The 14,147-nt window shown below is 29.6% G+C and overlaps 2 protein-coding genes across 3 annotated transcripts in view; both read left to right on the top strand.

Moving 5' to 3' along the window:
- Window positions 1-2,755, top strand: part of LOC117179864 (arylsulfatase B-like) — a 38,627-nt gene extending 35,872 nt beyond the window's left edge. Inside the window, exon 8 of one of the 2 annotated variants that reach the window (XM_033372030.1) lies at window positions 2,289-2,755. In XM_033372030.1, the coding sequence (XP_033227921.1) occupies window positions 2,289-2,528 (240 nt within the window). In that variant the 3' untranslated portion in view covers window positions 2,529-2,755. The remainder of the gene's footprint in view (window positions 1-2,288) is intronic. The other variant, XM_033372031.1, reaches the window with a different exon arrangement.
- Window positions 2,756-2,774: 19 nt separating this feature from the next.
- LOC117179865 (arylsulfatase B-like) overlaps window positions 2,775-14,147 on the top strand; it is a 49,552-nt gene continuing 38,179 nt past the window's right edge. The window contains exons 1-5 of the mRNA XM_033372032.1: window positions 2,775-3,510; window positions 3,710-3,869; window positions 8,087-8,313; window positions 9,537-9,798; window positions 9,880-10,031. Of these exons, the coding sequence (XP_033227923.1) occupies window positions 3,397-3,510; window positions 3,710-3,869; window positions 8,087-8,313; window positions 9,537-9,798; window positions 9,880-10,031 (915 nt within the window). The 5' untranslated portion in view covers window positions 2,775-3,396. The remainder of the gene's footprint in view (window positions 3,511-3,709; window positions 3,870-8,086; window positions 8,314-9,536; window positions 9,799-9,879; window positions 10,032-14,147) is intronic.

Here is a 14,147-nt window from a genome sequence, read left to right as displayed (position 1 = left end):
GTTCTAGAAAGGCCGAGAGCGGGGTGATTGAAAGCGAGAGTTTGTAGTCTATATTTCTCAAAAAGTGCAGAATGACCTTTTTTAACGAATGTGAAGTTTGCAACTTGAGCTGAAGGCGAGTTTTACAACCACATGAGTTGAAAAAACTGATCTGCACCAACTGAGAACTATATTATTTCCAACAACGTGGAGAAAAGCGACTTTTTACGTATCGAGGATTGGGTAAAATCGCATTTTGTCCACGGTATTGGGAGCATAATGTAATACCATTATAAATATTTATTTTGTAGATATAAAATTCATAGAGAAATATATAAATACATAGTTAAATTCTTCTATAAATTCAGTTAGAGAAAAGTGGGACACTAAAGATTAGAATAAATAGTTACTACTACTTCTATTATTCGAAATATTGACTACTTTGATAGTGGGAAATCACTACATAATTGCTTCATGAAAATATAGTATTTTATGTAGGGTTATATACATTAATTAAAACAAGGTTTTAGAAACGTGTAACTTTATTGAAAAAATTGGAAGGAAATATTGTATTGTAAACTTGTAATTAGACCACAACGCCTCCGCCAACAGAACGTATTTGTAAATTATTGCTTCGAAAGGTAAAAACTAGGAATATCTGAAAAAAAGATCAAGTTTATCTGACGTAAATATTTTTTTGACATATAACCTACGTCAAAAAAATATTTACATTAGATAAACTTGATCTTTTTTTAAGATAAATATTATCTTTCGTTAGATAAACGTGATGCAACGTTTTTATTTTTTTGAAAGATAAAATTTATTCCTGGGGTTTACTGTGTTACAAACTTAATCTATTTTACGTTACTATATTCACATTAAAACTAATCCCACAAAAACACGCAAGCCTGAGATTATTAAAAAATGAGTTGGCAGGAGCTGTGTTATGGACTAGAAGAAGATTAGGCTTTTGAAAAGATTATATAGACTGTAAAAAATACGATTTAAAATTGCACTTCAAAATGTAAATTTACACATATAAAATGTCACTTTTGATGCATTGAAACTACAGGTTAGAAGGCAATTTTCCACATGTTGTGTAGAATGATGTCTCTTATAGATTTTATTCTATGATTGTATGAATTCATACGACGTGTTAAAAATCACTACATTCAGAGTGTGTGAAAAAGGACTCACCCTGTGCATAGTCAAATTCCCCAGACTGGTAAAAATTATCGACTGCGCATAAATTTCTATTTTCTAACGAAAATTTCTCCACTTTATAGCGATTTTAGATTCGTCCGTATATAATATTCCACATTTGTGTAATTTTCGCGATAGAGCTTTTTTTCGCTCTTTTGTTCTAGTGTTATGAGCGAACGCACATTTTAGTTTACAAACTTTATTGCTCAATTTCGGCGAAAGCATAAATGCGAGTGACTAATTTTAAATTATGAATTTTATGCCATATACGCTTGCGTAAATATAAATATATTCCTAATGTGATCTTAATGACTTAAGTATTTGAAGTTAGGTTGATATTTTGGAGAAATTTTCCACTTTTCGGTGTTCTATTTTACGTCACATATTGAATTTCAGTTCAGTTGAGAATTTTACACTTTTGTTCAATTTTAGACATTTCTATACTAATTTCACGCCGCTGCGCGTGAGTCCACTTTTTACATACGTTTAGTGTACTAAAATTCCACAACCTTTTTTTACAGTGTATGTAAAAACAGTTTCATTTTCTAAGCAAAAGTCGTTGTTGTGTTATATATCATTATTAATAATATATTAATAATTATAATATCTAGGGCGGTTAGTGCTCAAATATGTAACCGTTCGTGATTCGAGTTTATGTAACTAATGTCAAGCGGTAGGTTTGGCGCCGATGATGGATGATGGACAGCCGATTCTATTGAATGTCTGCATCAAAACTCGGCTCTCTCTCTCTCTCTCTCATAGTCCTCAAATTGTAAATTTTGAAAATAATTGAAGATATTCAGCGCTTCTCGTTATAACTTGGCGAGAAGCAGGCAATTCATATGATTGTTATTACCCCACTTGATGTTGAAGTGATTTTAACACCGTGCGGACGTAAGCTGTTGGGAAAAAATTAGCCTTAGGCCACTTCATACCCACCCGAAGAAAAATTTCTTTGATTCAAGTAATCTTTCATCGAATTATATCGACAATTTCCGACGATAATTCAGATGTTATAAATATTACTATAAATTATGATTGAGAATAAGATTATTAACATTATATAGTATAACAATCAATATTACCAATAAAAATTTTAATTGCAGCGAGTTAAGTATCTGGACAAATTACTCGAAAAATATGGACAGTATCTTAAAAAACAAGTGAAATATCCAATTCAGTGGATGGCAGATCCGAGAAGGAAAAATAACACTTGGGAACCTTGGTTAACTCCCAATGCTATGCTTTATGCTTACACAAGTGCGGCATCGAAAAAAAACGTTTTAGCAGCGTTTGCTCATTTCGGCTTGGTTTTAATAATTGCTGGTCTAAGGACTTTTGTCTGACCTAAAATTAACGGCACGTGTCTTATCTTTTAGCAAATAAATCTTATCAAAATTATGGCTACATAACTATATGAAACTTTATCATCCTTGCTACGATGAACTGCAATTCTATATTTTGATAATGATTTAACATGTTATAGTTTAATAAATTTAGATGTTTTTTATCTGCATTTTGATTTAAAAAACTAAAATCAAAATTGATTAATTTTACGCTTGTTAAGTAAAATAAAATCCAAATTTTGGTTACAGTTTAATAATCGATTTTATTTTTAAGGCAATGCAGATTTATTTCAAATTAGCTTATAAGTACTAATTTAAGGAAATTTTAAGTTTGAAGATAATAAATTATACCTCTTTGTATATTCGAAACATCTTTTGCAAATTTGTACCTATGTTATTTAATTTTGTCTTTTGTAATGTAGTTTATTTTATTTATATTATTAGTTGCAACTTAGCAATAATGAAATGAAAAGGCAATACGTAATAATTTAATTTTCTAGCTGAATTTTTCATTGTAATTTTTGTCTATTTCTTTTTCAACTTGTTTTTTATTTAATCCTTGAGGCTTGTAGGTCATGTCGAGCTATTAGATAGTTATTTATTTCGATGTAGTATTTTGTTTTATATTCGGAGAATAAAACTCTATTTGAGTAGATACATTCTTTTGTGTTATGTATGGTCTCTTATTTTGACACTTTGTTTATCGTCACGAAGTCATCGAAAACTGTGAAGCAAGAATCAATACAATCATTTTGGGCATTTTCAACAAAGCATTATTTTTTAAACATAAATCTGTATTCACCCCCCTCGATTTTATTTGAATCTAAACATCCAAGTATTTAAGAGTCAGAAAGTTTTATTCAAGGCAATGAGTATGACATCAAGAAAAGCAATTTGTGCATTTGTGATTTCGATATTGTACTTAATTGATAAATGTGAGGGGAAAAAACCGCATATTATTGTCATCATAGCTGACGATCTTGTGAGCCATTTTTCAAAATAAAATTACATAAAATTAATTATAATAAGTGTTGGGATTTTTTTTAAACGATTAATAAAATAAAATAAATTCATTCGTGTATTATTTTCGAGACTGAAGTATTGATTATGTGAAATTAACTTTAAAACCTTTAAGATTAATTCGTCAGGTATGTTAATTTTGATAGTAATATATTTTTAAGGGATGGAATGACGTAAGTTTTCACGGTTCAAATCAAATTCCAACACCAAATATAGATGCTCTCGCTTATAATGGAGTAATTCTTAACCGACATTACACACAACCAACTTGTACACCTTCTAGAACTGCTTTTCTTACAGGACTTTATCCAATTCGCACTGGTAATTATTTATCGTATTTAATTTTATTTTAAATTATATACGAAAAAGTTAGTCCTATAGAATATTTATGTGCATAAGTAATTGATTTAGTATATTTATATATTATGATATATTTAACTGCATATTCCAGCTAAAATATATCTAATGTACTGTGTGATAAACAAATGTGCGTACATGCATGCGTGTGTGTGCGTGTGCAGGAGCGTGTATGCACTTTCAGGTGCTTCTGCATGTTTGCGTAGGTCACACCTTTGACTTTCCTTGTTGCCACCATATCTAGAGATTGTATGTAGACAAGGCGATGTTTGGTACACTTCTTTTGTCCTCAAATATCTTAAAACAAGAAGAAGGTTTTTAAAAGTAATCAGTATAACACTTTTTACACTTCTATAAATCGGTTTGAGAAAGTATACATTTTTCAGTTTTCATAATTTAACTATAACTTTTTCATTTTTCGTAATTTCTCTATAACTTTTTCAATTTCTATAATGCAACTTTAATGTGTAAATGAAATACATTCTTCGTATACCAGCGAATTGATTAACGGTATATTACCCGGTAAGAAGCTTTGCATTAAAAGGTATTAAACATTTTGAAACCCTAAGAATGCTGTTTCTCTTCTTCGTTTTTTAATCCTCATTGGGCAGCGAAAATAATAAGATTCCAATCCCTCTCAAAGCCGATGGGAGCTGTCAGACGTAACCTCCAATAAATTAAAAACACAATTTTCGTTTGAAGCATTAAAACGCGCTTCAAAATCATGACATTTGCAAAATCTGAAAGGATTGTATACATGATATATCTCTTTATCGTGAAATGTTCGCTTTGTTCAAATATGATCAATTACAAAAATATAAAGTCATGGTAAAAAATTTCAAAAAATTATTTTTCACCAGAAACTTCTGTGTGGAAACTAATCCTGATATCGTAAAATGACAAATCCTTTGTTTTAAAAAGCTTTTTATCTCATTATTTTTCGAAAAACAGTAAATAAAAGTATCGAAATTTGCGAAATTAAAAGGGATAAAAATTTTTCTATTTTTGGGTTTCTTTGTGGGATTCAGAAAAATATTGTCGGCGCTAAGTACAGAAAGGGATTCAATTTATGAGATAATTTCAACTACTGTGAAATTCAAAACAGGAGGACAAAAACGGGATCCAGAAGTATTCAATATTTCTCACGTTCCCACTGGATGAATGCAATTTTTCAATACTTTTTAATGCAAGCCTTCTTACCGGATATACTAATGCATTTAAATAAAAATGAAAAAATGTTTTCCATTTACAATATTACAAAATAAATTTGTGTATTTCCCGTAATAGCTGTTAAAAATGTGCGAATCAATACATCTATTCAAATAATACTTTTTACAAGAAAAACCTTTTTATTAATCAGTAATCCAAGGTCCAACAGTTATATATAGGCTTTGTAAATATATTGGACAAAGTATTGATATCTGTCATTTTTTTATACAGAAAAATTTATAAACCAGATGAAGATGTTCAACATATAGCCATATTCTATGACTGAATTAGCAAAATTATTTTTGATTCAAACAAATCATTTTCTCTTCGTACAGTCAGGTAGGTTGTGTGTGCTAATGCCACATAATCGGTTCTACAAGAAATATGTATGTTGTTTTTCAAAAGATTTTAGAGGACACGTGTTTTATTGATTTAGTGAAATAGTATAGTATACTACAAGTGCGGAAAGTAGGTTGTTCCACAAGGGTGTGAAGTTTGTTGTATGAGCCAGAGGAGAATCGAAGGGAATTTGTAGGCAAATCGGAGGCGAGTTAGATGTAAGCCGAAAATGGATAATTTATCAGTGACTTATGGTAACTTATCACTTCGAGTTTGTTCAATTACTATTCACTATTCAATATTCACTATTCACAATCAGTCTGCCTAGCGTCAACTCAGAATGAAGTGAGTTTATGATTCTGGCAGTGCTAAAAAGTAATTCTAATTCTAAATGCTTAAGCACAACTGCTTTTTACCACGAGTTTCGAATTGGTCTTTCTGCAAAATAAAAATAAATAAATAAACGAAACTTCCTGCATGTTACAAAAATTTTTGTTGACAAAGTTAGAAGTATCTTAACTTTTAAGGCTGGCAATATCGTTTATTAAGAATGCATCGTAAAAAGCTTTTGATAAATTTTATAGTATCTAATGAAAATTTTTGCGGTTTAAAAAAAATTATTCAATTATCTCGTAAACTACAGCGTTTTTTTGCTATTTTTTCAAAGTTCATACTAATATTGGGAATATATCCCATAACAGTCATAAATATTGAAGATGTTATTTTGGACTATCTTTAGACAGTAATAGCTTGCCATTAATGGCTACTTGTTTGTTCCATAAAGGAATGTTTATCTTTTTTTCCTATTTAATACTTCCATACGTGGTACTCCTGAATTCCCAGAGTTGCTGGGCTTTCTTCCATTCCTAAATTTGTTAATATTTTCGTAAAAATGTACTAAAAATATATTTGTTTCTGTAGAAAAATGTGTTCTTTCTGTTTATTTACACCGTTCTTGATTATTATTTATGATAGGAGAAAATTGAATCTAGTAATATATTCGGGAGTATTTAAATAATAACGCAAGACAGAAGAAAATGTCAAAAGAATTTTTATAAGACTTTTTCTATAAAAAAAGGACCTTTCTACTTTTTAATCCCATATAAGTACTATATTGGTAATATAAAAAATTAGTTGTTTAAAATTCGTTTTGCAACACCTATCTCAAAAGAGGGGATTTTAAAAAGATTTTTAAAAGTTAATTTTTTAAAAATTTAAAAAGATTTTTATTTTTTTTAACACTTCTACGTGTTTCCTAATTTCATACAAATTGAAGTTTCCCTAATTCTTAACGGTAACGAAAAGATAGCCTACTCTTCATAGAAACCCAATGAAATGATATGCAAAGTGCTTAAATCCAGCAGAATGTGGGAGAAAAATATTCAGCATGTTCACTTTAAAGCACATATATTTTGAGAATCCATGCAATGAAATTCGTTAGAAAACCAAAAAGATCTAAATATTTTTCTCGGACGGTTCTGTAACTGCAATATTTGCTTTCAGCTCTTCACACTCATCGTCAATCGCTTATTTTGCGCACTTGTATCACAAACAGCTATTTATATTATATATATATATATATATATTTCTTGCGAAAACAATTCTGTGTCATAAGCAGACACAGCCAGCTTAACTGGAAATTAATTCAGCCAAGGTTATATTAATTAAATAAAACATACATTCTTAAGAACAGTACAAAGGACTGAACTCTGGAGAACGATAGCAGGGTCAATGGCTTAATGTCTCTGTTCATTAAATATATGGAAGTACATACAAAGAACATCAACTTAAGAAAGTCAAATTTGTGTATCAAAATTGCACAGGAAGACTTTAAAAAAGTATGTTTAAAAAACAGTGTTTCAAAAACATATACTCAAGAAACCCAATTTGTGTAACATTAATGCACAAAAGGAGTTTGAATATCATAGATATGTTTCTAAACAAAATTAACAATACTTTCGGAAAAAGGAGTGTTCATCTTTTATATTGGATTTGAGGACAAAAACAACAAAATGATAAGTTTTTTTATTAATGACTGAAAGTGAAGTTTCTTTGATTTCATTTTCATTATAAATTTCAAACTGATGTCAGATAAACAAATTCTAATGATTAATCAATTGAAATGTTAATGGATGTTAACAAAATTCTTAATTTAAAAAATTTTTGGGACTGTTTTTTAAAGAATTAAAAATTTGTAAAAATATTTCTTGTAAATATTAAAGATAAACAAATGTTAATACTTGCCTGATAAGTAACTTTAAATTAAAAATTTCATTTTTAATAAATAAAAGCATAAAATACAAATATCCCCTACTAGTTTCCTATACAAAATTTCTCTGATGAGGAAGCCCAAAAGGCCTTGAAACATGTTAGATCCTGGTAGTATAAGAAAGACGGATAAATAATATAGAAAAGAGAACGAGGTGCTCTCTCGTTTGAACTACTTTTGTGTAATTATATAAAAAATAAACATTCTTAATTATATGCTGTAAAAAACTGTTTTTTTATACTTTGTTTTAAGCCGTCTCGGGCAATTTTGTAATAAAATCTGACTTTATTAAGTGTATGTTTTTTTAAATATACTTCCAAATTTTCCTTAGATATGTTATTTTTTATTTTAATTGGATTTTAAGGAATGTATGGTAATCCACTTCGACCTTCAGAACCAAACGGCATACCTCTAAATTTTACATTGTTCCCAGAACATATGAAAAAAATAGGATATGTTACACGACTTATTGGAAAATGGCACACAGGTTACTTTACAGCTAATCACACACCGACGTATAGAGGATTTGATTCATTCTTTGGATATTACAACGGGTATATCAAGTACTTCAAACATACAATCAATGATGATGTGAGTTTAATAATTAATTAAGAATTTCAATTTCAAGAATTTTCTAATTTTAACCATTATTCAATTTATTAATAAAGTGTCCACTTGTCAGGAATTTTTGTCTGTCGGCCGTCGATACGAAAAAAATTAAGGCACAATAAATGTTCATACCGAAAAGATTTAAAATAAAAATTTTTTTTTGATCGAACGTGTAGTTTTTATTATTCGTAAAAAATAACATTAAAATAAAAAAATAAATAAATTTTCGGAAAAACGATACAAACCACGAAAAAAATCTGCAAGTTTCTCAACCAAAAAAGATATACAAAATTTGAATAATCTTTTTATTAGTCAGGCGCGTGTTTTTCTTTTAATCGTAAAAAATATATTAACAATAACAAATGAAATATATGGGGCAGATATTTTTTCTCATTTTTGTCTTCATTTTTTTTACTTCCCCACTTATTACAAGCAAATAATGTCACATTCTTCTAATTCGAGGACTGTATAAATACTTAAATACTAAATTGAAAATTGTGCAATTTAAAATGAAAAACAGTCACTAAAGAAATTATTTCAGATTGAGTCATTGAAAATGTTCAGTATTTTACATTTAAAGTCTACAAAATGGAAGAATTTTTATTTAAAAGGGCTTAAAATTGTGCAATTTAAATTAAAACGTGCAAAATTAAAAATTGCAAATGGAAGGCCTTAATTGAATAATTTTATTACATTGAAGAGTTTGGAATTGAACTACAGAATTTTCGAATAATTAAAAACTGAATAATTTTTTATTATAGGAATCTTACATGAAATAATTTTGACTTATATAATAATTTTTATTTGAATGAACTGCAAGTCGCATATTTCAAAATTAAAATAGAAACGCATCCTAGTAAATATTTACACAATACTACAACATTAGTTAATTGTTTCAAGGAGGAAAGGGGAATTGCCGAGAATACAATTAGAAAAGTGGCTTTTCTTTTTACTTTTTAATTAAAAGATTTACAAAAAATGGAACATTTTGAAATTTTTTGAGCTCGGGAAAATGAGAGAAATCCAGGGGAAAATAATATAACAAGTCAAAAAAATGTTAACCAAGTTCTTACTAGTCAGTATAGACATTGAGTGGACATTGCAGAAATCTATCAAATGTATAATGCTGATTAAAGGTGTTATTTAATAAGACAATTATTCAATTATCATATAATTAATAGTAATATATAAAATCGATTTTGCAGTTTCATACAGGACATGATGTTCATCGTGATTATCCAAATAATTTAACTGTAGCTTATCCAAGTGGATATTTCACTGATATCATCACTCAAGAGGCTGAAAAACTAATCCGTAATCATAATAACAAAAATCCCTTGTATCTTCAAATTGCCCATTTGGCAGTACACGCAAGTGACAATAAAGATCCACTTGAAGTTCGAGATGTTAAGGAAATAAATTTGAAATTTGGACACATCAAAAATATAAAAAGAAGAAAATATGCAGGTCTTGAGAATTATTTTCTTAATTATGTCAACGATCAATCAATCATTTTTATTGCAATCAAATATGAATTTCCCAATATAGGAATGGTCCATGCTTTGGATGAATCTGTAGGTCGCACAGTAAGGGCTCTGCAAAATGCGAATATGTTAAAAGATTCGATAATCCTATTTATTTCTGATAATGGTGCCCAGTCAGTAGGACACAATGTGGGTTCAAATTATCCATTACGAGGGGTAATTGTAATAAATCAAGTATTTGTACTTATATAAATAGTCAGGAAATATTAAAACATATAATAAAATGTGGACGTCCGCATGAAAATGGCCCGTTCTAAGAGCTATACTGAGTGAATCTATTGGCACCATACACATGTCGCTTCAAAATTTCCCCGGAGACTCGTTTTTTAACCTGAAGAGTTCGTTTATTATTCGCCTTTATGGTTCGATACGTAAATCAGTAATGGCTATAGGGTCCATCATCATAGGGACGCCCACATATATTTGAAACAAATTTTTTAAATAAAATTTTTATGAGTATTATAAATTGCTTAAAACATGGTATAATCATGTCATGATATAACATAGTATAAGAATGTAAAATAATCTACTTCAGATAAATAAAAAGGATCAAGATGTTAAGAACGATCCTTTATTGTAGGAAAAGACGTTTCGAGAAACCGAATGCTCTGCTCATCAGGAATAGTTAACGAGTCAATACAAAGTACATATTATAAGTATTGTATAAACTAGGATGCAATATTTGGGATGAAAGCCATCTTAGTTCTCATTCTCAAAGTTTTCTATAAGTTAACATTTTCTAAAGTTTATAGCTGCTTTCAAGGTTAATGAATCAACGTTAACAGCAAATATAACGATGACTTCACCAACCTTAAGAAATATAAGTTAAAAAAATGCAATCAATGGAGAACTTTTAAATTCAGAACTTAGATTCTTAGATGTTTCACATAAAAAAAGTTATTAATCTTTTCCTGGTTCATTCCGCACAGAACGTTGAAAAATTTTCAGTCGCAAAGTCTATCGGCGTAAGTTTAAACAACCAAAAACTTCTAGCGGATGAAGTTTTAAACAGAATTCGTAGAAGTTTTCTGTAAAACTTGGCTTCAATTGATCTAGCTGTTCACGAAGTGAGAGGGTTTTATTGCTTTGCGCGGTTCCATGAGATTGCATTCACAGTGGCGCAACGAGCTGGCATCATGGTCTAGGCGTGCAAAATTCGATTTTTTGTCATAAACTCTTTAAATGAATTGAAAACTTATGAAAATAATAATTAATTAAAAATAAATGAAAATATTAAAAATTGAACTAAGTTTGTTTCATTTTTTGAAAGTTATTATAATTCCAAGTCAATAATGGCAAGTCTTCGATGATCGCAACTACATATTATAGTTCTTATATTTCCAAAATCTTAACAATGGGACTATTTAGCTCATCACTAAAAGAAAAAAAATATAGCTAAGGTAGATGCGCTGGTAATCGTCACTGCATTAGTTATTGTCAGATAGCCCAGTATTTTTCTTATAGCAAGACTCACTCTTGTCGAGTGTGATGGAAATGGTTATTTTGTGTGAGTTTGAATATCCTTTTATCAAATTAGTATTTTTTATCGTTTTAATGCTTCTTATGTGCATGGCGATAGCTAACGCATTTGAATAATTCGAATTTTAATCATGAATGAAAATTGACTCCTATCGAATATCATATTAAGTGATTAAATTTGAGTTTTTCTATATCAGCTTTAGTCGGTTAAGCCCTTTGTGAAAATAACAATTGTGTTTTAAATACAATTACAAGCATTTTTAATTTGCAATCTGGCTTAAGGTGACGAATACTAGTGCATTTATCTTATGTCATAATTAACAACTTTTTCTTTGTAAAATAAAAAAGTAGAATAATTCATATAAATCTGCTGGAAAATAATTTTCCACGTCTAAACTTGCATGACAGCATGCTGCGTCGCTGCAAATTTAAACTTTGCACCGCGAAAAACAATAAAACTCTTTCACTTCATAAATAGGTAGGTCAATTGAAGCAAAACTTGAAAAATATTTAAACGATTTTGTATACTTACCCACAGAAAGATTAATGAATTTTACTCTGCGTGCAAAATGTTTCTTTTCCTATTTATTTAAAAAACGAAGAAAGATATAACTTTTTCCTACAAAGAAAAAAGATGCAAAATAATATTTAATGTTAAATTATTTATTTGAAAAATAAAAATTCAAAAATGTATTCAAACACTTTCACGGGCTCTCCCGCTCCTTGAAAAATCTGGTAATACACTGAGAGACTTTTTGTTCGAATAAATGATAAAAATGAATGAGAATTTAATATAATATCATCTCAAAACAGGGTAAACAGGGTTTGCGTTTAAAAAATTAATATAGCGATTTTCAGCCGTCAAAACTAATATTTTTTGTATAAACAAATGTAAAGGATGTTGCATTAACTCTTACAAAACTTGCGAGAATTTAAAATTCACTATATCAAAGTTAACAATTGAAGTTAAAACGATAGTCATATATTTATTTTAAAAAGCGAAAACATTTTTTGATGCCATACAAAGCATATGAGAATCTCAAACGACTTTGTGAAAAATAACTCACACCACCAAAAGATTTAGCCTTCAGAAGGAGGAACTAAATACACAAATTAAATACAACTAAATACATAAACACGCGTACAATTATTATTATTATATATTTAATTTATTCACTATATACATAATCGCACGCTTAATCGCTATGAAAAATCGGAATGGCTACGGCCAGATTCGAACCTAACTTACCTAAAGCACTAACGCATTCCGTAACAACTAAACCCCACATCTAACTTACATTATGAAATATTTTGTCAAAATCTCGACTAAGCGGCGTCGCTTGAAAAATCAGGGCATTGTGATTTTCAATGATTAAAATGATTTTTTATAAAATACACTTTTTAACGGAACTGATAATATTCTTGTATGAATAACATTCTCTAATTTGGTAACTCAGTATAACAAACTCGAGTGTATTTAGATGTAATATTTTATAAATTGTATGTGTAAATTTTGTGATAAAGAATTCCTAATGTTTGAAATATAATATTAAATGAATGAATTTAAAATAGAAAGAGTCAGCTTTTATTTTAAATATTGTGAATCGCAACCTTTTGACTCGATCGGAAAATGGCGGAAACAATCGAGGAGCATTCTCAAACGAAACTATATGAAAAATTAAGAATAATGATTTTATAGTTTGCTATGCGTCTCAGATTTCGGTCAACTTCATATTGACAACATCAATTTTTAAAATACTTTTTTCGACTTTATGATATTCACTATTCTTGTTATTCTAATTATTTTTCGAAAACTCACTAAAAAGAATATCATCTTTTCATAGTGTTAATTCTTGAAATGGAGATTCATAATATTTTGTATTTAGAATACTACTTTGTCGCCTTAGTATTTTAAATACTCGCATGATAATTTTAAACTTCGGTACTGAATTACGAATAAATATAATAAAGCCTCGGTTTTCCCTATTCTCGAAAGATATTATACTAAAGTCTAATTCATTTATTTCAATAATTCTAACGAAAGATCTCTCAGTGTACTAGTGCCAAGGTACTGCTTCTCAGCCGCTACAGCGGTAATTTACTCAGCCGTAGAGACCGAGAAGGCTGTCTTTATTTTGACATAAGTACGTTAATTTCGAAGTCACATATACATTTTCTTATATGTATGTATTCAAAAAGATCTAAATTTGCATATTCGATGTTTTCTCGCGAAATTGTATACACTGAAAGAAATGAATTGCTGATAAAGTTATATTGCGCGTTAGATCAGCCATCTGTATGGCTGGAATAGACATATCGATGGCTGATCTAACCAGCAATATTATTGTACCAGCAATTCATTTCTTTGTGGGTAGATATCCAGACTACTAAAATTCATTATGTGCGCAAGTCTGACGTGTTGCCAGAAGACTCTATGTTTAATCCAGCAACTTTATAAATAAATAATTGGAAAAATAATTCGGTTGACCTAGCTTAAAATTTGTAGTTGACAAAATGGTCATTTCAGTAAATAATCATTTTAATTCAGACAAAAAGTATAGAAAGTCGATAATCATGGAACCGCCTTAAGCAGTGGTGTAGCCCTAAAAAAAACAGTGGCCTGGCGGTACTTTCCATAAACTACACTTGAGCCTCTCAAGAGGGCACCTCTCAACGGACATTTTTCTCTGAAGCGCGCTACCCCCACCAACGTCTTTCGCACCCCCAGACTTTTGCATGCGTTGCCTCTCAATAAGGCGCTCTTTGCTGCATACAATACATACGAGGGTGGAT

This window comes from Belonocnema kinseyi, chromosome 9, assembly GCF_010883055.1.
Source record: "Belonocnema kinseyi isolate 2016_QV_RU_SX_M_011 chromosome 9, B_treatae_v1, whole genome shotgun sequence".
NCBI classification, from domain to species: domain Eukaryota; kingdom Metazoa; phylum Arthropoda; class Insecta; order Hymenoptera; family Cynipidae; genus Belonocnema; species Belonocnema kinseyi.
Note: the sequence above shows the minus strand (reverse complement) of the source record. Positions and strands in the feature narration are given on the sequence as shown.